Consider the following 26381-nt stretch of genomic DNA (forward strand, 5'->3'; position numbering starts at 1 on the left):
TGACTCTTGATTTCAGCTCAGGTCATGATCTCACAGTTCAAAAGTTCAATCCCCACATCAGTCTCTGTCTGTGTCAGTGTGGAGCCTGCTTAGAATTCTCTCTCCCTCTTTCTCTGTCCCTACCCCACTCATATTCTTTCTTTCTCTCTCTCTCTCTCTCTCAAAATAAATAAATAAACTAAAAAAAAAATAAATAAATGCATGATGAAGGTTAGGGGAACTGCCACTACCAAAACAAGAATTGAAGAGCATTTTTCTTGCTGAAACTTGAAGAGTGTGGGGCAAAGAAGAAGAGTTATTAGGTATTTGAGAAATATTTTATAATTTATTTAAAAGTTAATTTAAAACTATAAGAAAGAGGTTTTAGATTATTTTTTATTTTTAAAAAAAAAAATTTTTTTTTCAACGTTTATTTTTGGGACAGAGAGAGACAGAGCATGAACGGGGGAGGGGCAGAGAGAGAGGGAGACACAGAATCGGAAGCAGGCTCCAGGCTCTGAGCCATCAGCCCAGAGCCTGACGTGGGGCTCGAACTCACGGACCGCGAGATCGTGACCTGGCTGAAGTCGGACGCTTAACCGACTGCGCCACCCAAGCGCCCCAAAAGAGGTTTTAGATTATAAGAAAGTTTAGGCATTGAATCAAACACAGAAGACAAACAGACTCTGTTTCTCTGGACTTTGAAAATAAATCCAAAACACATCTTGCTAGGATAACAAACATGTAATTTGAAGAGTCCAAATCCTACCCTTTTTCAAATTTTGGTTAAATGCTGCCAGTAAAAAAAAAAAAAAAAAAAAAAAGGGAGCTGTTCTCAAATTGGTGTGGCACTTGAATGTTTCCTCTTATATAACTTTCCACTTTCTTCTTGGAGTTGAATTTGTCTTACTGTCTTACTGAAGTATAATCTTCCTGAGGGCAGGAATGGTCTCTCAAATTTCCAGACTCCTACTCGGGTTTAGGACAGTGCTTTGTTCACAACCAGCACTTAGTAAAAACTATTCTATGAACTACTGAAAATATCATGTACCTCATTACCTGATCAGTCTAAAAAATGGACTTTTAAAGTACTCAAAGTAATAAAGCCTGTTGTTAGGGGCGCCAGGGTGGCTCAGTTGGTTAAGCATCTGACTTCAGCTCAGGTCATGATCTCATGGTCAGTGGGTTTGAGCCCTGTCAGCTCTGCTGACAGCTCAGAGCCTGGAGCCTGCTTTGGATTCTGTCTCCCTCTCTCTCTGACCCAGCTCACGCTCTGTTCTGCCTCTCAAAAATAAATAAACGTTAAAAATAAATAAATAAATAGGGGTGCCTAGGTGGCTCAGTTGGTTGAGCGCCCAACTTCAGCTCAGGTCATGATCTCACAGTCCATGAGTTCGGGCACCGTGTCGGGCTCTGAGCTGACAGCTCAGAGCCTGGAGCCTGCTTCGTATTCTGGGTCTCCCTCGCTCTCTGCCCCTCCCCAACTCATGCTCTTTCTCTCTCTGTCAAGAATAAATAAACGTTAAATTTTTTTTTTTAATAAATAAAGCCTCTTGTTAAAAGGATTGCCAGATAACAATAAACTTTAAAATTTTGTTTATGAATTAAGCCATGAATAAAAGATGACTTAACCAGATTCATTTATACTAGTTACTATTCTTTTAAGCAGACATCCACAGCATTAAGTATCCTTCTGAGAAGAAAAACATTAACCTGATAGTTAATCTTCACATTGCAAAACTGTCCCTTTTAAGACATCCAACCAGTCTCTTCTGAAACCATTCTTGGAATGGTAAGGAGAAATTCCATTAATAGGCTTTGAAACTTAGAAAAATGTCTAATTTATAGAAAAAATAAGGTTGAAAAAAAAATACTTGAACCAAAGCATATAAGTGGACTATATTATTGTAACCAAAAATTTCCTGTCCTCCTTTTAAGAGAATTATACAATCTCTGCCCATTGTCATATAACTTGCAAGGTTTCCTTTTGAGAGTGTACTTTCTGGCCCCACTGACAACAGGCTTTGTCATATGACTTGCTTTGGCCAATAAAATGTGAGCAGAACTGAGGTGCACAGAATGTGTTTTAAGTTTTAAGAGCAGCACCTACCAGTGGTGTATAAGAGCTGATTGTAACATTTCCAGAAATTTGGCAAGCCACTTATTAAACTTGTTAACAGTAGCTTGTTAAAAGTAGCTTGAAATCAGCCATGGTGGGTTTTTACATCATAGGTGAATATTTACATCATGGAAACAGCAAACACTACAAACCAGGACTCCTCTTCCCTCAAAGTTGATTCCAGCACGTGGTGAGGTGAGTGTGTCCCAAAAAAGTTGATCTTTGAACCTGGAGCCTGGAGTGAATGAAACTAGTGGAATAGAGCCAAAGATACCTGCAGCAGATATAATTTGCTTGAGAAATGAATCTTTGTTATTGGAAATCACTGAGTTGTAGGGGTTGTTACCTCAACATAATCCATGAAAAGGTGACTGATACCACTAGCTAGCGTTGTTAAGTTTCAGAGCACCAAGGAGCCCAACCTTTATCTGTCCAGACCGTGGTTCAGTTGGCAACAACTTGAACCATCAGACTCCTTGAACCTGAAAAGATGCAAACTGCACTCAGACTCAAGATAGGAATCCAGGTCTTGGAAGGTTAATGTAAAAGTATAAAATAAAAATTACATTTTCTAAAAGCACTAAACAATTGTATCATTTTTAAACCCTGGCAACCACAAGTCTGTCACTCGTGGACCTGGATAGTTAAGGAGTGACTCCCCAGTCCTTTCCCCTATAGGCCACACGTTACCACCCCACCCCCACTTTTACCCCCAGAAGCGTGAACTGAACGCTGTGTCTTTAAGGGAGACGCGCGCAGTGGTTTCCGCACAGGACAAAATGTCTGCGAGGATCCTGGAGGCGACCGGGCGATCCCAGACTTCCAGCCCGCCTTCCGCTCCCGCCACGCTTCGGGGGTGATGGGGTGAGTGTGCGCCACCACGCATGCTGTGGCGCTCCCGGAGGCTGGGTCAGGGCGCGGCAGGCCAGGGGTGGGGGGAGGGGACCAGCCACAAGCCTCGGGGCCGCAGGTGAGCCTTCGACCCGCAAACGCCAGTGTCCGCTATTATCACAGGCTGGCTGGTGCAGAGGCCGCCGGACGTGCCCTTCCTTCGCTGTGGTCAGGTTGTCCCCGGTGTAAAAGATGCGTGTGGCCCCAAACTCTGAATAAAGGCACCGATCAGCTTCTTTTAGCACCTCATTTTTGCTCCTCCACAGTATCCCTTCAAAAAAGTTATTTGGGAATATCGAAAATCATCTGCTCTCCTTTCTAGTAAAATTGCCTTTTTTGCAGTCACACTTTTAACAGTGCAAGTGGTTGGGTGCCCTGTGGTGTGCTCTTTCTCTGAGATTATCTTAAGGTCTCAAATTTTGGAGAAGAGAAAACGGAATGCGAGCCAAATGCTCAAACAATCCCTGCCCCCACTTCCATGATGCTCAAACAAAAGAATTTTGTGATCCTCTCTGAGTACACAGGAACAGTTTGCTGTAACTACTGACAGTAGCCAAATGCCCCAAGCTTACCAAGCAAAATTATTTTTCCTTCCATGAAAGAAAAAAATAACCACCATCCGAACTTCTAATTAGCCCAGACTACATGGATACGGTGTTTAAGAGAAACTGTTGTAGAGCGAGCTTAATAAATTAACATAATTAGGGTAATTATTTTATGCACTTCGCATTAATCTATTATTTGTACAGCCTTTTTGGCCAAAAATAGCTTGAGGCAAAGGACAATAAAAAGGATACAACAATGTGTAAAATGGCCAAGAGCCAAAACAAGCAAATTCTCAATTAAAAATTCTTTGTTACAAAGGCCTTCAAAGTAGGACAGCTTTAAATTCTTCTAATTCATATCAAAGTATGCATTTTACAAGACAAAATGGATCAACACCCTTCTTTTCAGGAACATATGTATTAAAGTAATGTAGGCCTGAACTAAAGGTCCACTTCAGGGTAGAAAATTTTCATTTAAAAAAATGCATTAATAGAGAATACATCAGAGCCTTTTAGCTAATGGTAGAGGTATCTAAGAGTTTGGCTTAAGACATGTAGAGAACATCTCTGACTCTCCATATAATTAGTTGTGGGTCCAGTAAATTTTTTTAAAGTCCATGTGTAACCTTTATCTAATATTTTCACACTTATCCCTTTCTTGCCTGAGCCAAGTATCTACACTTTACTTGGTTTTTAACTTCATCAAAGTCTTCAGCCTGGTGATTCCAGACTAGTTTTTCTAATTGTCTCGATTTGTTTATAAACAGATTAATTCATTAATTAATATTAGTAAACTAATATTTCTACAGAGATGGACAAGTAACAGATGAATGAATTGTGTTTTCCTTGATATTTGGGTCAATTGTCAAGGCTAATTATTTGTTTTAATTATTATGTTCTGCTTTGATTAAAGTTACTGGTGGATGAAGTAAATGAAAATGTTTTTATTGTTTCCACACAAATCTATGTGGATTTTGCATTAGTGTGAATTTCTTACTAAAATCCAGGCTCAACCTACACATACTTGTTTGTAATCCTGCCAGATTAATCCATCTGAAGTGATTGGGCTTGGGTGTGGAAGGACAAATACAGCTATAATTCATTTGTTATTCCCTTTTGAGAACACTGCCTGGTTCTTTGGCCTTTAGCCTGCCTAATATGTTGTCTATGTTCAGGGTGGAGTGTAAAATAAAAAAATTAGTTTGTTTTATAGGATGATTTTTAATGTTCCAGTCATGTTTTTTATGTACATACACACATATTTACACAAATTACTCATCCGGGTTTTGATCTCCCTTATTCTCTATACTGGTATTCAGGGGGGTCATACTGAAGAATCTACATTTTAATCTGATAGGTTTTTAGAAGACTGGAACTTTAGAGAACTGCAGATAAAACTTTAAATGCAGTTTGAAGTAATTCGTGTGAATTTATTATCTTCCACAGACTTTAACCTTCCAGATAGTGGATACTCAAATGAAACTCCCTTTGGGAGAGAGCAGAGGGTGGTACACTACTACTCTCTCCTCTTCCATGAAATAACAAAAATCTGCTTTTCTTTCAGCTTTTTTCCCTCTGAAACTGGACTAAAAAACTTGTACTGTTCATCTCCTGCTAGCCACTTTTTTTTTTTTGTTTACTTATTTATTTAGAGAGAGAATGTGCACATGAGCTGGGAAGGAGCAAATAGAGAGGGAGAGAGAATCCCAAGCAGGCACCATGCTGTCAGCACAGAGCCCAGCGTGGGGGTCTAACCCACAAACCAAGAGATCATGACCTGAGCCAAAACCAAGAGTCAGAGGCTGAACCAACTGAGCCACCCAGGTGCCCCTAGCTACTTTCATTTAGCATCAAGAAATTTTATTTTAGGAGCACCTGTCTGGCTCAATTGGTAGAGCACCCGACTCTTGATCTCAGGGTCTTGAGTTCAAGCACCATGTTGGGCATGGAGCCTAGTTAAAAAAAAAAAAAAAAAGAAGAAGAAATTTTATTTTAAAATATCAGCTGGAGGGCACCTGGGTGGCTCAGTCGGTTAAGTGTCTGACTCTTGATTTTGGCCCAGATTATGATCTCAGGGTTTGTGAGATCGAGCCCCATGTCAGGCTCTGTGCTGACAGCATGGAGCCTGCTTGGGATTCTGTCTCCCTCTCTCTGCCCCTCTCCCACTCATGCTCTTGCTTTCTCTCAAAATAAATAAATAAACTTAAAAAAATAAAATATGAGCTTGGAGGTCTAGTTATAAGACTAAAGAACTTGGTGAGAGTTAGCACTAGTGGCAATGTGTTTTTGGGCCCTGAAGGAGGTGGAAAGGGAAGAGATGCTGAAGCAGGAATCTCTGCATGAACAGTTGTATAGGGTCCCCAAGGCCTACCCTTTCCCCAGCATGGACACCGTGTGATGGAATTCACCCTCATGAGTGAACACTGCTCTGACCTTTACCACCTGTATCAGAATTATTGCTGGAAGCATCTCTCCTCACCAGACGGTAAGCTTCTGGAGGGGATGGACTATGTGGGTCTTCTCTTGGCATCCTGGGTAGTAAGCCCTTGCCTGACCCTGAGCAGGTGCACAATGAGCAATTTGAATGAGAATGGATGGAGTGAATGGATGTAAGCAAAATAATCACATTCATTGGCACCTTTCTTATAATTTAAAAACTGTTTAAGCAGAAGAGCACCTAAGTGGTTCAGTCTGTTGAGCATCCTACTTTCGCTCAGGTCATGATCTCCTGATTCATGGGTTCGGGGCCCATGTTGGGCTTTGTGCCAACAGCGAGGAGCCTGCTTTGGATTCTGTCACCCTCTCTCTCTGTGCCTCCCTCACTCATAGGTGTATATTCTCTGTCTCTCAAAAATAAACATAAAAACAAAACAAAAAAACCACCTCTGTCTTTTTTTTAAAATTTTTTTTTTTCAACGTTTATTATTTTTGGGACAGAGAGAGACAGAGCATGAACGGGGGAAGGGCAGAGAGAGGGAGACACAGAATCGGAAACAGGCTCCAGGCTCTGAGCCATCAGCCCAGAGCCTGACGCGGGGCTCGAACTCACGGACGGCGAGATCGTGACCTGGCTGAAGTCGGACGCTTAACCGACTGCGCCACCCAGGCGCCCCAAAAACCACCTCTGTCTTAAAAAAAAAAACTAAGGAAAAATTTAGGGAGTTCTTATTTTTCATTTTCTTCATATTAGCTAACCATAAGTTAATAGGTGTGTGTTTTTGTTGGGTACTTGGTAAGGAAGAAATGCATATCAAAGGGCTCCAGGAAACCAGACCTCCCCATCAATTTTTTTTTCCTCCATCATTTTCTACCTGAGAGGTGAGCAACCTAATTTGCATGCAGGTCAATTTAGGAAATGAAAATAAATTTGGTTGGGGAGGGAAGGTGGATCTGTGATTGTTTTTTATATTCAAAAACCCTCAAGGGAATTCTTCCAACTTAAACTACCTATTGTAGTGAATAATAGAATGTCAAAGAGAGAAATAACACTGCCTTTAGCTACTAAGATCTTAATGTAGGCATGTATGAACAGTAAATGCTGGTAGCTTCTTTTTGCTCATGTCTTGAATTTATATGAGATAGCACTGGAGAGTCCAATAGTGAGATCATCTGCATTATTTGATTTCAGCCACCAGTTTAGAGGCAGATAATCTTATCATTTCCCTTGACAGATGGGGAGATTGGGACTTGGTGAGCTGGGCCTAAGAAAAGTAGAGTCAAGTCATTACATTGAATACAGTGTCCCATGAATGTCTGCCTATGCTAGGGAGATGAGTGAGGTGTGGATCGAGACTCTCCTTCTGCTCAGGCAGGGCACAGCAAACCACCTGATATCGAGCAACCCTCCACACTGGGTTCCTTCCACGGCCAGATGGCAGCACCCTATGCCCCATCGGACTGATCCTCCAGTCTCCATAGTTAAGGTTGCTTAGCCCAGCCTGAGCTCACATACCCAAGGATTGTTTCATTAAATTATTTTGTATTTATGCTGTCACGAGCACTCTGTGAAGGCATGTACACAAGTTCTGTCTTTCCACAATGTCAGCTTTATTCAAGCATAAAGCAAGGTTAACATAACTGTAAAGCAGATTCAGAATTCCAAACTCAAAGACCTTTCACTACGCATTTAACTTGGCGTCGTACATGACACGCAAAACAAGAAAGATACAGTAAGGATAAGTTAATGAATGAAATGCGAAGTCAGTCCGTGAACACACAGCTGGGATGAGGCCTTGACCAGTATGGGTCCACTCAGCGCTTCCTGCTTACTGTGTTCAAGCAGTGGAGGATCTCCATCACTTTCAGAGATCAAACGAGCAGAGCCTTCAGTGGCAGTTGCCTGATACCAGTGGGACATAGAAGGGTCAGCATCTGGAGAATCTGGCAGTTTGCCTCAACAATCTTCCCTTTTTAAACGAGTTTCATCAGTCTAGCCCTTTCAGACTTCTTCTGGGTCTAATGATTATTGGTTCTCGTTTCTTCCAGGCTCCCTTGGTTTTGCTGGTTATCAGTTCTGGGTGCCCCCAGGCTGTTAACAGTTTTAGCAGTATCTGTTCTCAGCTCATCACCCTTGTCTGCTTTCTTGATTCATTACATCCTTGCCTGACATGAGTGACTCCATCTTGCTCTCTACGTATGTACAGACCCTGCCATATATGTAGTCTACCTAAATGTGTCCACAGATGTGCATGCTTTCTCAGTACCTTTTTCCTCTTTTGTGTTGGATGCTTCCCTTTCTTCTTTCACACTAGCTGCCACACCCTCAACCGTCCCTCAGCCAACCGTGTATCTCCTTATTTTTCTTCAGATACATATAAAATCTTAATATATCCTACACAGATCTATATATTATTTAATAATAATGACATATTATACATACTTCATCTGACTTTTCTCCCTGTAGAATTCCTCCAGAAATCCCTCTAGATCATCTAGCAGAGTTCCAATCCATGCTTTGAATGGCTGTACAAAATTCCCTGGTGTGAACACATTATTTACCCAGCTATTCTCTGACAGGTGTTCCCATGTTTCCAGTTTTTTGACATCCCAGATAATACTGTAGTAAATATCCTAATACATTACTTTACGTATTAGTACTTTTAGTTCTACAGAATAGATTCCCAGGAGTGGATCCCTGATTATATTTATTTTTAATTAACAGAAATTGCCAGATTGCTTTCCTAAAAGCCTTCACATCTCCACTAGTAACGTATGAACGTATCCTTTTCTTTGCCTCCCTTCTAGCTTTGGCTGACAGACCTCTTCATTTTTGTTAGTGCGACGGATCTGAGACCTTATTGTTACTTTAATAGCACTTCCCTGAATAGAAGTGATGTGTATCTTTTCACATATTTCTTGGCCATCTAATTTTGTTCTTAGGTCATTTGCCTATTCATATTTCTTGCCCATTTTTTATTGGGTTATTTGTCTTTTTCTTGACAGTTTGTTAGAGCTCTTTGTGTATTAGGGTTGTGACTGAAGATGCTAACTAAGGCTTGTCTTCCAAGCCAAGATGGTTGGCTAGGAGGCTTCCCTCCCTCTGCACTGTAGGAAAAGTCGAAACAAGCTGAGGGGTTGTTTAGCAGAACTAGGAAGGCTGTTATGACTTGTGGCCACAGACTGCTGGTCACCGTTTAGATACTTAGTCTGAACAGAAGACTGTATTGAACCAGAATGTAGCCGTATGCGGAGGACTGAGAAGGTGAGGCAGTTCAGTACTGTGCTGCCTTCCACCGGTTAAGACCTCCGAGAGCGAAGGCCTGCCAAGGCTGAGGATGTCCCTCTGCTGCCCTTGGAGGGGCAGCGCTGTGCTGGCCGACATTTGTAGTGCTGCTTGTCCATGGCTCAGATGAGGCAGTCCACTAAGTCTAAGTCCACTAAGTCTTAATTCTGATTAAGACATCAGAATCAGTGCTTCTTACTCTTTTTTTCCACCTTCACTCTTGTAACAGATGGCATTCATGTATGTGGCACTCCTCTGGGCATCCCAGATTTTGAAGAAACCCAGAGACATCTTGCAGGGAGGTAAAGCATGACTAATTGTTCACCTCTGGTACTTTTAGGGGCATATCAGTAATGATCACTCTCAGAGTGTGGCACAGGTAAGACAGTCTACAGCTTATGCATAGTTTTCAACCCCCAGCTCAAGAAAGCATATCAGAATTCAAAGTAATAGTCTTGATATTCTAGAATACCTTTAAATCTCTTTTAATTTATAAAAAAACAAGGATTCATAATACTATTCTCTCCACTTTTGTTTATGTTTAGCAATAAAACAAGGAACTCTGAAAAGAGAAGATTCCAATGTAGACGAAATGGAATTCTAAAAAAAATTTTTTTAGGTAAATTTGGGTAACAAAAAGTCTAATACTAAAATCTGGTCTGTTGACTACCCATAATGTTATATAACCATAATGTTTACTAAGCGTAAAGAAAATTATCCGTGAAAGTGGTAACTCCCCTCCTCATCCTATTACTCCCTTTTTGTGGACTTGAGGGATTTAGTAAATCTCTTGGAGGAAGTCTAGCCTTTAATTTTTAAAGATGTTTTATAATAATTGGCCTTCATGAGTAACCATATTCAAATCAATGCCTAATGTATCAGAAGATATGTAAATAGCTATTTCTTTTGTTAGAAGAAGCCTGGTACTTACTTGTCTTTTTTGATGATTCTGGTAAATTCCTTCTTTTTTTAAAAATACGAGCGATATGTTAAAGGTCATGCCTGAGCCTGATTAGACTTGCTTGGTGGGGGAAAAGTGAGCTTTGGAAAACTGTAATGTATCTGTAACAAGAATCTTAGCAATTGAAATAAAAGCTTACGCTAAACACTACTGCTATTATAGCAACTTATTTTTCCAACTTTGCCTTCCATCATTCCCAGTTAACGTTTAACCAAAAAGATTCTGGAACTTTATCATCTGCACTGCTGCTGGTTCAAAGCCTGACAGTATGAATGGGCACTGGCTATCTCACGGCGCATCTTGGCCTTGATATTCCCCCTGAAATAAATTCTCAAAAGAGCTCCAAGTCTTCCACGTGTTCTCTTACTATTTTTAAAGTTCCAGAACAAAGTTGTTTAGAGTCACACATTTGGTCCTTTGTGAAGCTACTTTCTGAAGAATCAACTTCACCTTTTCTATTCCCCCTGGTTGGTAGGTTATTGCTATGATAAATTGTCTTTAACGGAAAAGACTTTGCAGCGACAGTCATTGGGTTGTGTTTGGATCCTTTTAACAACATACACATTGGACAGAGCAAGTAGCTCTTACTTTTCTTTATTTTCTTCCTTCATTAAAAGTAGTGATCAAGCCTTTTATCTTTTAAATATATAGAAGGGAACACTGCATTGTGATGAGCAATAAAGAAAACAAATTTTGTTTTGTAACTGGAGCACCTGTGACAGGGTCAGAAAAACATGAACACTCGAACATGGTGCTAGCCAGCATTTCTAGTATCTGTGTTTAGGGGGCGGTTTGCTGAATTTCTTTTACTCACTGCCTGTCCTCTGAATTTACTCCTAGCACTGCTGATGGTTCTTCAGAACTCAGGATTCCTGCTCAGTGTGTCCACCTGAGAACTTACATTGGCTGGAAACCATGAGGCGATGACAGGGACCCCCCCAAGGCCGACAGGACATGGCCTAATACCTAATTTAAAGGTAACAATTTAGAAAACTGCTTTGTATTTTTGTTTTCCTAAAGACATACATTTTTAAAACTAAAGTTTTAGTGGTTTTTTGTGCTGCCATTTTCCTCATAAGCACGTTGTTTTTAAATTCACAAAACAAAGACTTATTTTGAAAAAAGTTCTCTCACTGAGAGGTTTTTAAAAGGCTGTTCAACTGGCACTTTCCCCCCTAAACTGTAAGAAACACATTTTTCATTCCCAAAGCTTTCTTTTCAGCTCGTTTCTACAGTTTGTTCCCTAACACTAAGAAAACAAAACGGAGTCTTGCTCTTATTCTGAAAAGGCAGTACATTTTTAAGAAGAAAAGGAAAGGGGCGCCTGGGTGGCTCAGTCGGTTAAGGCTGTGAGCTCAGCTCAGGTCATGATCTCACAGTTCATGAGTTCGAGCCCATGTGGGGCTCTGTGCTGACAGCTCCGAGCCTGGAGCCTGCTTCGGATTGTGTCTCTCCCTCTCTCAGCCCGTGTCCCGCTCACGCTCTCTCTCAAAAATAAATAAAAGCATTAAAAATAAAAAGTTAAAACTCATACATACAAGAGCACTTATTTAGCTGGTTTTTCCACTGAAGAAGCTTGGCTTCCCAGTTTTTAGTGTAACTACCCGCTAGCTGCGGACCCACGTGATTTTGAAGAGCGTTCCTAGTTCAGGGAAGAAGCCCTGGACACGTTGAACATTTTCTGAGGAATAAACCGTTAACACTGAAAAAGAACCCCAGGTACTACCCGAACGGAAGGGGTTTCCTCAGTTGTGAGCGTGTGTGTGTGTGTGTGTGTGTGTGTGTGTGTGTGTGTGTGTGGCTGGCGGCTGCCCTTACCTGTTTCTCCCTCGAACGCAGACGCCGCCGCGGAGAGAATGAGGAGTGACGAGCCGACGACGCCCATGGAAGACAGCGGCGCGCCAGACGACGCTACGGCGCAGGGCGGCCCGTGTCCCGGCCTGGCCCCGGCCCCTCCCGGCCGCCTGGGGGCGCCCTACTGCGAGGCCTGGGGCTACTTTCACCTGGCCCCCGCGCGCCCGGGCCACGCGGCGGGCCAGTGGGCCACCTGCCGGCTGTGCGGGGAGCAGGTGAGCCGTGGCCCGGGCTTCCACTCGGGCACCCCGGCGCTGTGGAGTCACCTCAAGAGCGCGCATCGACGGGAGCTGGAGAAGAGCTCCGCCCGCAGCTCTCCGGCCGCCGCCCCGGGCCCGCTGCCGCCGCCGCCGCCGCCTCCTCGCGGGCCCTCGGCCGAGGGCGACTGGGCGCGCCTGCTGGAGCAGATGGGCGCGCTGGCCGTGCGCTGCAGCCTGCGCGAGCGCGAGCTGGCGCGGCGCGAGGCGGCGGTGGAGCAGGGCGAGCGCGCCCTGGAGCTGAGGCGCAGGGCCCTGCAGGAGGAGGAGCGCGCGGCGGCCCAGGCGCGGCGGGAGCTGCAGGCCGAGAGGGAGGCGCTGCAGGGGCGGCTGCGGGAAGTGAGCCGCCGCGAAGGCGCCCTGGCCTTGGCCTCTGCTCCGCTGCAGACTCCGCTCAAAGAAGAGCCCTTGGGGGAGAGGGACGGCTACATAATTACCAAGGTCCTGTAGGTCTGGGCCGCTTTCCACTCCCAACCCCTCCCGTGCCAGCGCTACTCCAAGAGTGGTCCACGGATCAGCCTCACCTGGGAGCTGAATCTCAGGCCCACCAAGATCTCCAAACGTGGACCCTTGAGAAGCACTTAGGAAACCAGAGTAGAACCAAAAATCACTTAACGCTCTGTGCCCCGCCACGCCCCGGGATGCCTGGGAGCACCAGCTCCAGGGGCCTCCTTTGCTGTTGGGCTTCGGTGCAAGGAGGTGGTTTTCCTGCAACTCCTTTCGGAAGGACAGCTTCGTCCTATATTACCCGGAGTCCTGTAACTTCCATACGTACTAAAGACTGCCACACCACGTGGCTGGACACCCGCCAGGGCAACCCAGGGTGGAGGGAGCACGGAAATGAGGATCGAGCGTTTTATCCAAGGAGAGTTTTATTCGTTTCCTCATGAATAAATCTTTGGCAAGTTGGTTTTGCCAGGCACGAGGTTCTGAAAAGGGGGCCATTTAGCCTCCACAACTGTTCTTTACCCTGTCATCCTAGTGCCTCATCAGAGCAATCTGGGAGAACCCCTGTTTGCTCCCCAGCTTGAAGAGAGCGCACCCCAGCTGTTCCCTTTCCGTTGAAGACCCAGTGGCAGCTGTGGTGCGTTTGTGCCTTACGCTTCCTTACTAGCAAAACATGAGCTCCTCCCTCCTTAGGAAGGGAGCTTGGTTCCCCACAAAACAGTCCTCACTTCTGGGCCACAAGAGAAGACATCTCTCCCATCTGAGGTCACCTTTACTTCTTCCCGTTTGCCTCCATTCCTCTTCCACCTTTACTGGACCTTTGCTCCATTACCGTTTCTCCTTTCCTCTGACTCATTCCCTCTCTTCCCCAGACTACTCTGGTTCCTCAGCAACAAGTCTCCCCTTGTACTAAAAAGAAAGATTTGCCCAGCTTGACTGTCCCCAGCTTAACACTACCCAAGAGGGGTCCAGTTACCCTTGCTGCCTGTATTTCCTCCCCATACTTAAGTCCTTTCCTGGAGGTCAGCTTCCCATTCTACACTGGACCCGTAAGCTGAATATAATTTGTTTTCAGCCTTCATCTTGCTAGTAAAATGAACACCCACATATACCCTCCACCTAGACTGAACACTTAACATATTGCCTTATTTTCTCTGCCCTCTATCCCAAACATACATGGCATTTCATCCTGAAGTATTTCAGTCTATATATCCTAATAGCCTCTAATACAGAGTCCTTAATCAAAATTCCCCATTGTCTCAAAAATGTCTTTTTATCTTTCTTACAAAACAGGGTCCAATCAAGGTTCATACATTACTTTTTGATAACTTTAGTCTCTTTTGGTCTAGAATAGCTCCCTTACTACTTTTTTTTCCATGACACTTTTTTTTTTTTTAACATTTATTTTTGAGACAGAGCATGAACGGGGGAGGGTCAGAGAGAGGGAGACACAGAATCGGAAACAGGCTCCAGGCTCTGAGCTGTCAGCACAGAGCCCAACGCGGGGCTCGAACTCACGGACCGCGAGATCATGACCTGAGCCGAAGTCGGCTGCTTAACCGACTGAGCCACCCAGGCGCCCCTCCGTGACACTTTTTGAGAGTCCCAGCCCTCTGGCTTCTAGAATGCCCTTTATTCTGGGTTTGTCTGATTGTTTCCTTAAGCCAATTTATGCGCTCATTCTTGGCTCATCTGCCTCTGTGCCAGTGACTCCTGACTGCCTCCAGCCTCACGTTTTCTTCCCAAGTTCTGGCTTCATGTCCAATCCCTGCTGTGTGTCTCTACCTCTGTATAGCGTGCCACTGCAGATGGAAAGGGCAAATCTCTTCAGTTCCACATCCCCACCCCTCACCCGATTATAACATTTATGGGGCTCTGAGAAAGTATTAGGTATATACTGCACACTGTACATGTACCATCCGACTCTATTCTCACAGCAGCTCCTTGAGGAGGTAATACTGTGCCCACTTACAGCTAATGAAACGGAGATAGGGGCTAAGTAGGTTGTAAATAGTAGCTTTGAGATCCAAATCCAGTCTATACCTCCAGATGCCCTGTTCCTAGCTGCTGCACTATCTCCCTTGCTAGTCACTGTGTGAACACCAGTTTCCTCCCTAATTCCAGGTATACTGGCACCATGTGCCAGAGCTGTGCCAAATGCTTTAGAATAAGTGCATGGGCAGCAACCCCATGACCTAATTATTCTTATGCCCATTTTGTAGAGGAAGAGACAAGCTCAGGGAACTAAGTAATGATGAGGGAGAGTGGGATTTGAATTCATCTCACTGAGGGACACCTGGGTGGCTCAGTTGGTTGAGCATCCTACTCTTGATTTTGGCTCAGGTCACAATCCCAGGGCCGTGGAATCTGTGTTGGGCTCTGCTGAGCATGGAGCCTGCTTAAAATTCTCTTTCCCCCTCTGTCCCTCTCCCCCACTCACACTCTCACTCTCTCTAAAAGAAGAAAGGTTTGAATTCATCTCACTCAATCCTAGGCTCCTAATGTACTGAGGCTATTTCTATAAAGTGTCACACCTGTCTTCCTTCTGATGCCACCTGCTAAGCTCAAGCCTCACTTAGCATTCATCTGGGGTTCATCTTCCCATCCTCGTCTTCCCCAGTTGCCCCCTTCCGAACACTCAGCTTGGCCAAAGGAACTGTTCTAAGCCAACATTGATTATATCACAATTCCTGCTCAAAGCCCCCACCCCCATCACCCATCGTTAAGCTTCAACTTTGTGGCCTGACATTCAAGTGCCCCCACCCTGGTGCCAGTCTTATCTGTCCCTTCCCCTACATGTACTGTATGCTCCAGCCAAACTAGACTCTTTGTTCTTCCTGACGTGTCCTGTCCTTATGGCCTTCCCTCCACTTAAAATGCCCCCTCAAACTCTGAGTATGAAAAATCCCACCCATTTCAAAGACCATGCTCAAATTTGCCTGCATGTAGCTTTCCTTGATTTCTAATTTAGAGACGATTCTTTACTTCTCTGGGTTCATGGCATTTTGTATGTAAGTGTCCATTATTGGGCTGTTTGGTTTGAATCCAATCAATTGTACTAGTACGTCATTATCAGGAATGTTTTTCTTAAAACATTTTTTTTTTTCATTACACAACCAATGCAAATGCAATGCCCCAATCTAGGAAGAAATCAGAAAACAATCCCCCAGGGATCCTGGGTGGCTCAGTCAGTTAAGCCTCTGACTCCAGCTCAGGTCATGATCTCACAGTCCGTGGGTTTGAGCCCCTCATCAGGCTCTGTGCTGACAGCTCAGAGCCTGGAGCCCGCTTCAGATTCTGTGTCTCCCTCTCTCTCTGCCCCTTCCCAGCTCACGCCGTCTCTCTCTCCTTCAAAAATAAACATTAAAAAAAATTAAAAAAAAACAAAACAATCCCCCAAAGTCTTGTCATCTCAGTAAAACTTCTGTTAACTTTTTAATGTATTTTATTCTTTTGTATTCCATAATTTTTACATTATTCTAATAATAGTATGTTATTTCTATTAAGTATTGAAATGTAACTTCTTCACGTGGATTTGAAAGTTGGGCTATACTATAGGAATTTGAATTTTTAGAAGGGAAAAAAAGCTCCTACCAATGTTACTCTTCTAGTCCACCAACTGTTAGAACCGTTAATACCAGCAAAGACTGAGTTTCAGAATTTTAACTGCCTCCTCAAGAAAGATGACTAATGGGAGCACCAGTAGCCTCTGTTTAGGGGACGGGGGAACAATATCAGGGGCCTGATAACTTAGTGCTGGTTGTGGGAGAGATTTTACTTTCTCTTTTATATACTTCTGCCTTGTTGTACTTTTTTTATACCAAGCACGAATTACTTTTATAATCAAAAATAAAATAATTCACATTTCTCAAATGAGAACTCCTGACCATCAGCTTTCCACTTCCTTAGTTAAAATAAACAAAACCTCCAATACAAGGACTGATGTAATCCCCACTTCTAGAAAAGCCTAGAAAGAAACGTAGCCCTTGTCCGGTCTATCATTTGACAGAGGGGGGAAAAAGAAGCCCCAGGGTGGCTTGCTCTCAATCAGAAGACTGCCGCTATGGTGGTTCACCTGACTCCAACCTCAATAGATACTGTGCCTCTTTGGCCTTGAGGACTTACGCTGGCTTGTCCAGCAAAGCATGAGGGCTGTCAGGACTCATAAGCCTGCATTGGCCTCTCTGCCTGTGTGTGACACAGTCGGCTCACAGAGTTATCACTGGCAATGGGTGATAGGGACACACCTCGCCTATATTGGCCGGGCTTCCCTGACTTATGTGCCTGGGCTTACTAAGAGCGTTATCCAGGTGCTGCCTTTGAAAGCAATGCACACAGTGGCGAGGTGGGTGGCTGGAATGGGGGTGCACAATGCCCTGAACCCAACTCCTGAAGGCCTGCCATGACGTAAAGTGATCAGTCACTTCTTTCAGTTAAAATCTGTCAGGGAGGAGGGGGAGGCAAAACAGAGTACTAACAGCCAAGGCTGAAACAGCTAGGGCCCTTTACACACCTAAGCTATCATTCTGGGAGCTGCAGAAGGGGAGAAAGCTTGGCTTGGTTTGAGCTGAGTTTCTCTTTTAAATGACTCCATGTCTTTAATGTCTTGGAAGGAATTCATAAAGACTGGGCTTTGGTTTTGCTGCCACTCATCAGGGAACTATATATCTAAATGTTTGAACTTCTTACTTTTCCACAACCTGAATCTGTTTCTTTGTCTGAAAAATGGATGAGGTCATCATTCAAGTCCTCTTTGGCTGCTAACATGGTATCATCCCATGAAATAGTCAAACATCAATTGTCCTTTGAGTCAATGAGTTGTTCTATTTAACTGGATTTTCTTGTTAATTGCAAATTTAGAAATAAATGTTGAAAGTGACATGCCTATTAGTAAAAAAATAATACTAGTGGGTCCAACTTCTTCCATTGTACTGAGGTACGAACTCTATCACTCACTCCCTAGAACTGACAATGTGTACAGCAGTAATGAGTGCACTCTCTTGTACCCACTCTTTTTGTCCTCATGACACCCTGCAGGTAGGGCAGGTTTAGCTGCCCATATTTTACAAACGAGATCACATACTCCAACAAGGTGACGTGGTCTTTCACCTGGTCACTTCACCTTGTTGAAGGGTGTGGGCTCACACCATAGTTTGGAGGTTGGAGCTCAATCCACGGATCCCGGCCATACCTGGGGCTAGAGCTGCACCTCCTTCCAGGCCTCCCTTCTGCTCCACCCCTTCACCAGTGCTATCCTGGCCAGAGCACCTACGGACACTTGGGTTGATGCTGGCTCCTCTCCACCCACAAGCTCTTGGGCTGATGGTAAGCCAGGCCTTAAGGAAGTGAGGTTGGCCTTTGCGTTAATTTCTTACTGCAGCTGTAACAAATTACCACAAACGTAGTGGCTAAAAACAACTCAAGTTTATTACAATTGCAGTCAGAAGTCTGAGATGGAACTCAATGTCAGCAGGGCTGTGTTCCTTTCTAGAGGCCTTGGGTGGGAATGCCACCTTTTCCAGCTTCTGGCCCCTTCTACCTTCAAGGTCAGCAAGGGCCAATCTTTCTCAGATTGCATCACTCTATTACCCTCTTCCATATTTACTGGACTCTCTCCTTATCTTACTGTTGGTTAACAACCTAATTCTTTCTACAACTTTAATTCTTCCCTGCCAGGTAACATATTGATAGTTTCCAGGGATTAGGACATAAACATTTGCTGGGGGGCAAGGGTGGGGGTCTATTATCTGCCTACCACAGCATTATCCTGCCTGGCTCAGGTTTGAGGGTACATGAGAAAGGCAGAGCTTGAAGGGGGGCCCCTATTCTCCAGAAATCAATACTTTAGTGGGGGTCCTAACTTTCCCCGCCTTGTAAATCTGCCTCATGCAGGTGCAGGGAGTACTCACAAACTTTTCTGAGACAGATACCTGAAAGGTGGGTGTGAAGGATGCCTTGCCTTGGGGGTTAATCAGGGGCCTCCATAATGTCGAGAACTAAATATTTAAATATCTGAGCACTAATTAGGATCTGGCTGACTAGGAAGGCCAGGTGGTGATATGTGAAGAGCAGATCAAGCCTTTGGAGTCAGATATGAATTAAAATTTAAGCTTCAAAAAAAAAAAAAAAAAAAAAAAAAGAGAAAGAGAACTCAAATATTACAATGGAGAAAAATATTGAAATACTTTTTAAAAATCTCAGTTCCCAACCAGGGTATGTTAGGTGTCACTTTGGCAACCACCTTAACCTCTCTGAAACCCAGCTTCCTCATCAGTAGAATGGAGATAATACATACCTTACAGAGTTATTATAATGACTATGTAAGATGTTATTCAGGCAAATTCTGACACAGAGTTTAAACTCAGTAACTATGCCTTCTTTCTCTCTTACTTACATGAATGGGAGTGCAAAACCAATCCAAAGGATCTCAGAAAGAGCAGGTTCCCTCAGATGATTCCTGAGAGCAGCTGCTCACAGGCCACAAAAGTTGGCCAAGTCATTTTCCTTCACGACAGAACTCCTTTTCTATCAAGACATAAGTTCCATACCTGTTATCGCAAATGAGCTAATCCAGTCAAAATTCTGTATGACTTGTGACTATAAAGTAGTCTGACAGTCTTATAAGTGAATATATCAAAATCTATCCACCTAAGTGCTTTTCCCTTCAAAGTAGTCACTTTGAAAGACTAAATAGTTTTGGAGCACCTGGGTGTGGCTTCAGTCGGTTAAGCATCTGACTCAGTTTTGGCTCAGGTCATGATCTCACAGTTTGCAGGTTCGATCCCTGCAATAGGTTCTGTGCTGATGGTGTGGAGCCTGCTTGGGATTCTCTCCCTCTGTCTCTCTTTCAAAATTTCATTTAAAATATGAAAAAAAAAATCAGATTAAAAAAAAAAGGAAAGACTAAACAGTTATTCCAAAAATGTTTCCATGCTTAAAACGTCTCTGGAACTCCTCTTTTAGAGTTGCTCTCAGAGTCTCTGACACATTCTTTAAAACATCATTAAGTTGGCAAATACTCACCTTTCCAGGAAAATTTTGATTTTTGAAAAAAGCTGCCAGTCATTCAGAACCCAGCCTGATAAATACGGTAGATGGCTAACCAGATTAACATTTCAGGCTAATAAAGTGTGATTATAATAAAGCAATCATTATTTTTGTGTGGTTCATAAATTGGTCTTGATAGTGTTATATATTAAGGTTAAATAAAGGTAGCTTGGCCATAGTAGACATTAAAGCTCACTTTAGTGGGTTTATGATGTGAATTAATTCAGATAGCACTGGGAGTCATTACATATTTAAAAAGTATTAAATGCTTCCTTTCATGAAAATCTTAATTATGACATTCTCTGAAATCTGATTTCATAGTATTAAAATAAAGGCTTTAAGGAAAAGCATTAAGTGCTAATGAAAGCTTTATTATTTCGGTATATATTCTCCTGGGCCTTTGGTCAAGATAAGTAATGATCAGATGAATGAGTTGGAAACCTTCCTGGCCTCTGAAGTCTACTAGTAATTGGAAGCTAAGTAACACACTGTCACTAGCTTGAATACATTTAATAATACTCTACCAACTTCTCCCTGTCTTTTGCTTTCTGGACAATGAAATACCATGGCATCTTAACGCAGATGAAAAAAGGTAGCAGGCAGAAGACAATGTATGCCTCCATTCACATTAACCTCCTCCCCAGGGTGTCTGCTTCTCATCTTCCAGGGACTTTCTGATTTACATGTTCTTCATCAACTCCAATTTCCAATGACCTGATTCATGGTTTTGTTTAATTTTGTTTTGTTTTTTTGGTACTTCAATGATCTATCGTTCAGACTAAGAGCCACAATACCCAATGTCTGAGTAGGCAGAGTCACTATCACTCTCAGGTAACCAGAGGAGATACATAATTGAATGAAGGGCTGCAGCCTCAGTAAGGTTTTACTGTTGTCTATATATCCAAAACCCTCAAAAACATGAATACAAATTTTTTGAAGGCAGAGATGATAAGATTCCCCTAAAAAGGTCCTGTTTAGAGACAGATCTGAAAACATTTGAAAAATACAAATTGCTCCCCTCCCACCCCAAGAACTTTTGCAAAAACTCTGAAATGAACAGAAACTGTTTTGTTTAACACTCAGGAACTATCAAGGGCTTCATGTGACCAGTTGGCCTTTACATTCTACAAATACCATCTAAAAATAAGCTCCAAGATGACAGTCTTGTCCCATTTACTACTGTATCCCGAGTGCCTAGAATAGTGCCTGGCCTGTATTAAGTGCCCCAAGGTTATCTGCTGAATGAATGCGTGCTGTTGAAAGATTTTACTGTCTGGGGGCACCTGGGTGGCTCAGTCGGTTAAGCGTCTGACTTCAGCTCAGGTCACGATCTCGCTGTCCGTGAGTTCGAGCCCCGCGTCAGGCTCTGGGCTGATGGCTCAGAGCCTGGAGCCTGCTTCCGATTCTGTGTCTCCCTCTCTCTCTGCCCCTCCCCCGTTCATGCTCTGTCTCTCTCTGTCTCAAAAAATAAATAAACGTTAAAAAATTAAAAAAAAAAAAAAGATTTTACTGTCTGAAATCTAGTTCCTCTTTCAGTTCTCCCTATAGTTCTCCTGCTTCTAGAGTGTAATGAACACCAGGGTGGGCCTGCTAAATGTCCCTGTCACCTTCTCCAGAAGCTTCATTCCCAAAGTCATGCAGAATCCACCCCTTCTTGGAGGATGACCTCAAACGGTCACATACAATACCTTCTACCCTTTCTCACTCTCTATCATCTACTAGTTTCCTGATCATTCTGCAGTACTCGTTAAGAAATCCAGCTCCTGGGGGCGCCTGGGTGGCTCAGTCGGGAAAGCGTCCAACTTTTGCTCAGCTCATAATTTCACAGTTTGTGAGCCTGAGCCCCGCGTCGGGCTCTGTGCTGACAGATTGGAGCCTGGAGCCTGCTTCGGATTCTGTGTCTCCCCCTCTCTCTGCCCCTCCCATGCTCATGCTCTGTCTCTGTCTCTCAATAATAAATGTTTAAAAAAATTTAAAAAAGAGAAAAGAAATCCAGCTCCTGTAATCAAGACAGTATGGTACTGGCACAAAAACAGACACTTAGATCAATAGAACAGAATAGAGAACCCAGAAATGGACTCATAAATGTATGGCCAACTAATCTTTCACAAAGCAGGAAAGAATATCCAATGGGATAAAGACAGTCTCTTCAGCAAGTGGTGCTGGGAAAACTGGACAGCGACATGCAGAAAAATGAGCCTGGACCACTTTCTTACACCATACACAAAAATAAACTCAAAATAGATGAAAGACCTAAATATAAGACAGGAAGCCATCAAAATCCTAGAGGAGAGAGCAGGCAAAAACCTCTTTGATCTTGGCTGCAGCAACATCTTACTCAACACGTCTCTAGAGGCAAGGGAAAACAAAAGCAAAAATGAACTACCGGGACCTCATCAAAATAAAAAGCCCTGCACAGCAAAGGAAACAATCAGCAAAACTAAAAGGCAACCGACGGAATGGGAGAAGATATTTGCGAACGATGTATCAGATAAAGGGTTAGTATTCAAAATCTACGAAGAACTTACCAAACTCAACACCCAGAAAACAAATCATCCAGTGAAGAAATGGGCAAAAGACATGAATAGACACTTCTCCAAAGAAGACATCCAGATGGCCAACCAACACATGAAAAAATGCTCCACACCACTCATCATCAGGAAAATACAAATCAAAACCACAATGAGATACCACCTTACACCTGTCAGAACAGCTAACATTAACAACTCAGGCAACAACAGATGTTGGCGAGGATGCGGAGAAAGAGGATCTCTTTTGCATTGTTGGTGGGAATGCAAACTGGTGCAGCCACTCTGGAAAACAGTATGGAGGGTCCTCAAAAAAATGAAAAATAGAACTACTCTACGACCTAGCAGTTGAACTAAAGGTATTTATCCAAGGGATACAGGTGTCCTATTTCGAAGGGAGATATGCACACCAATGTTTATAGCAGCACTATCAACAATAGCCAAAGTATGGAAAGAGCCCAAATGTCTATCGATGGATGAATGGATAAAGATGTGGTATATATATATACACTGGAGTATTACTTGGCAATCAAAAAGAATGAAATCTTGCCATATGCAACTACGTGGATGGAACTGGAGGGTATTACGCTAAGTGAAATTAGAGAGAGACAAGTATCATATGACTTCACTCATAGGAGGACTTTAAGAGACAAAACAGATGAACATAAGGAAGAGAAGCAAAAATAATATAACAACAGGGAGGGGGACAAAACATAGGAGACTCTTAAATATGGAGAACAAACAGAGGGTTACTGGAGGGGTTGTGGGAGGGGGGATGGTTTAAATGGGTTAAGGGGCATTAAGGAATCTACTCCTGAAATCACTGTTGCACTATATGCTAACTTGGATGTAAATTAAGAAATACATTAAATAATTAAAAAAAGAAAGAAAGAATTCCAGCTCGTGAGTCAGCCTTCTTATCCACACCTATCCATCATCACCTCAAGGAGTGAAGATGACCCATCCACTTATTTGCCCCACTGCTCTCACTTCAATAACCACCATACCCACTCCAGAATGCTACTCCTAAAACTGTACCCTTGCTAGGGGTAGCAGGGCATAACAACACAAAAAATTGCTAATATTTGAGGACTTATTATGTACCGGGCACTATTCAATACGACATAGGCCTTATCTCAACCTCTCAGTAACTCCATGAAGACTAATTAAAGTATACAGGCTTAAATAAACTTTTAAACATCACTCAGCTCAGGAGTGGTTGAGCTGTAATGTGAATCCAGGTCAGTCAGACTCATAAGCCGGTGCTCTTAATAGTCCACTGGGATGAAAAGAATAAAGATTTAAACCCAAGTTCTACCACTCTGCCACACAGACTTTTTGGAAGGTACCTGGGTGGCTCAGTCAGTTAGGTGTCCGACTTTGGCTGAGGTCATAATTTCGCAGTCTGTGGGTTCAAGCCCTCCATCAGGTTCTGTGCTGACAGCTCGGAGCCTGGAGCCTGCTTTCGATTCTATGTCTTCCTCTCTCTCTGCCCCTCCCCTGCTCATGCTAAGAACAGATAAATATCAAAAAAATTTTTTTTAAATAAATAAAACATAGAAAATAAAAAAAAGTCTCCAAATCTGTTTTCTAACTCATAAAATAGTGGCAGGAATTAAGAAGATAATATACATTAAGTGCTTAGCACAGTATTTGACATAGCACAAATGTGTGTTCCATTCATCCTACCACAAATGCTCACTGAACACCTCCTAAACATCCAATGCTGTGATAAGTACTGAAGACAGAGCAGAGAATAAGACCAAAAAGGTCCCTGCCTTCACGGGTCTGCACAGCTCAATAAATGGATGCTCAATAAATACCAAATAGAGGGGGAAAAGCCCTCACAGAGGTCTGTCAGCCTCCACTCCACCCCCCTTCAGTCAGTCATAGCTATTTTGCTATAAAGTGATATAACGGGAATTAGATTCTCTGCTTAAAATCCTCCAGGAATTCCTCACTGATGAAGAGACAAAAAAATCCAAATTTCTTAACACAATATTTGAGAATAGCTGTAGGTATGTGTTTCAGTTCCCCTCCCCACTGGCTCCTCTTGTTTTGTTTTTTTTTTAATTTGTTTTTTCTTAATGTTTATTTATTTTTGAAAGAGAGAATGTAAGCGGGGAAAGGGCAGAGAGAGACAAAATCTGAAGCAGGCTCCAGGCTCTGAGCTCTCAGTACAAAGCCCAAAGTGGGGCTCGAAGTCAAGAACTGTGAGAAAATGACTTGAGCTGGTATCAGAGGCTTAATTGACTGAGCCATCCAGGTGCCCCTCCCACTGGCTCCTCTTAAAGAGGTAAAACCTTTCTCCATATGAAATCTATCTGGAAGTTTGAATTGTAAACCAGTCAATGTAGACCTGTTCTGGTAACAACACAAGAACAAGAGTCACCAGTTTGGTACCTCAACCTCTTCCCACCCCCATCACCCATTCTCTCTGCCTCTGTCTCTCTCTGTCTCTGTCTCTCTGTCTGTCTCTCTCTCTCTCTCTCTCTCTCTCTCACACACACACACACACCTGCAGTTCTGTAAGGCAGTGTCAATGTCATAGATTCTGTCAAACCATCTGAAAACCAAGCTTTAAATCCATATTTTTCCAATTGTGGGACACAGGCCATCAGTGGATTATACAATCAATTTAGTGGCTGGAATCAGTGACTTGGAAAACAAAATAAAGAGTCCATTATGTGAACTAACAGCTAAGTACTGGTGTATAAAACTTGCTATAAATGCATACACAAGACACATACTGAGCTGTCATATAAACTGTATTTCTTAACATGGACCATGGTCAAAATGGTTTGAATTCCATTACCTCATACCCTCTATGTAGCCTCAGTTCCTTCCATGTTTCCTCAGTCACACAAAACCCATCTGTATCAAGCTGCTTGCAGTTCCCCAAACCCACCTTGCTCTTTCACTGTTTGCCTTTAAGTATACAAGCCAGGCTGGGTACTAGGAATACAACTGTGAGAAAAACCCAGGCCTTGCCTACATGACATGTAAGAATCTAGACAGACAAATGCTATACTAATCACATTAATATATGTGAACTGAAATAAGTAGTCTAAATGAAACAAATACAGATTTTCAAGAACATTTATCAAAGGCAATCCAGTCTACTGGACAAGGGAGCCATCCCTGAAGAAAATCAATTAGCAGAGATCTAAATGTCAGCGTCAACTATAAGGGTATAGGAAGAACATTCCAGACATACCAGAATAAAAGTGGCCTTAGGGTAAGAGAAGGTGTGGCATGTTTGAGAACTGAAAAAAAGGTTCCTGCTCTGACAGGGACCAGAAAAGCTGGCAGTGGCTAGACCAGGTAGAATGTTACGGGCTAGGATTTTGTTTTCTGCCCTCAAGAGTAATGGAAAGCCACAGGAGGATTTAAATAGGAAATGATGAAAGAGGGGTTGTGAAGACACTGTCCGTGCCTGCAGCGTAAAAGATGGACTGGAGGGAGGACAGAGTGACTGCAAGCCGACCAGCTGGGAAGCTAGTAGAATAGTCCATGTGGAGGTTCCTCAAAAAAATTAAAAATAGACCTACCCTATGACCCAGCAGTAGCACTGCTAGGAATTTACCCAAGGGATACAGGAGTACTGATGCATAGGGGCACTTGTACCCCAACGTTCATAGCAGCACTCTCAACAATAGCCAACTTATGGAAAGAGCCTAAATGTCCATCAACTGATGAATGGATAAAGAAATTGTGGTTTCTACACACAATGGAATACTACGTGGCAATGAGAAAGAATGAAATATGGCCCTTCGTAGCAACATGGGTAGAACTGGAGAGTGTGATGCTAAGTGAAATAAGCCATACAGAGAAAGACAGATACCATATGTTTTCACTCTTATATGGATCATGAGAAACTTAACAGAAACCCATGGGGGAGGGGAAGGAAAAAAAAAAAAAAAGACGTTAGAGTGGGAGAGAGAGCCAAAGCATAAGAGACTCTTGAAAACTGAGAACACTGAGGGTTGATGGGGGGTGGGAGGGAGGGGAGGGTAGGTGATGGGCATTGA

General features: G+C 43.1%; 1 protein-coding gene and 1 non-coding gene across 10 annotated transcripts; both read left to right on the top strand.

Moving 5' to 3' along the window:
- The first annotated feature begins 2821 nt into the window (after nucleotides 1-2821).
- ZBED3 (zinc finger BED-type containing 3) lies at nucleotides 2822-16654 on the top strand. 9 transcript variants are annotated; one of them, XM_086698429.1, is made up of 5 exons: nucleotides 2829-2962; nucleotides 8020-9558; nucleotides 11058-11194; nucleotides 11806-11936; nucleotides 12057-16654. In XM_086698429.1, exon 5 carries the CDS (start codon nucleotides 12074-12076, stop codon nucleotides 12776-12778), a length of 705 nt encoding a protein of 234 aa, XP_086554555.1. In that variant the 5' UTR covers nucleotides 2829-2962; nucleotides 8020-9558; nucleotides 11058-11194; nucleotides 11806-11936; nucleotides 12057-12073; the 3' UTR covers nucleotides 12779-16654. The 9 variants fall into 9 exon arrangements, with proteins under 9 accessions (XP_086554522.1, XP_086554555.1, XP_086554501.1 ...); XM_086698387.1 differs by lacking the exon at nucleotides 11806-11936 and having other exon boundaries at nucleotides 2839-2962; nucleotides 8020-8167; nucleotides 8696-9558; XM_086698410.1 differs by lacking the exon at nucleotides 11806-11936 and adding an exon at nucleotides 5882-6019 and having other exon boundaries at nucleotides 2841-2962; nucleotides 9486-9558.
- LOC112861905 (small nucleolar RNA SNORA47) lies at nucleotides 9221-9358 on the top strand. Its single transcript, XR_003223777.1, has one exon. It is a non-coding gene; the product is annotated as a small nucleolar RNA SNORA47 (small nucleolar RNA).
- Nucleotides 16655-26381: the final 9727 nt, after the last annotated feature.

This window comes from Puma concolor, chromosome A1 (genome assembly GCF_028749965.1).
Source record: "Puma concolor isolate L17-30 chromosome A1, mPumCon1.1.hap2, whole genome shotgun sequence".
Classification (NCBI taxonomy): Eukaryota; Metazoa; Chordata; class Mammalia; order Carnivora; family Felidae; genus Puma; species Puma concolor.

Excerpts from the sequence above, each read along its gene's own strand:
- ZBED3 (XM_086698396.1), top strand. The coding sequence starts at position 12,074 with ATGAGGAGTGACGAGCCGACGACGCCCATGGAAGACAGCGGCGCGCCA.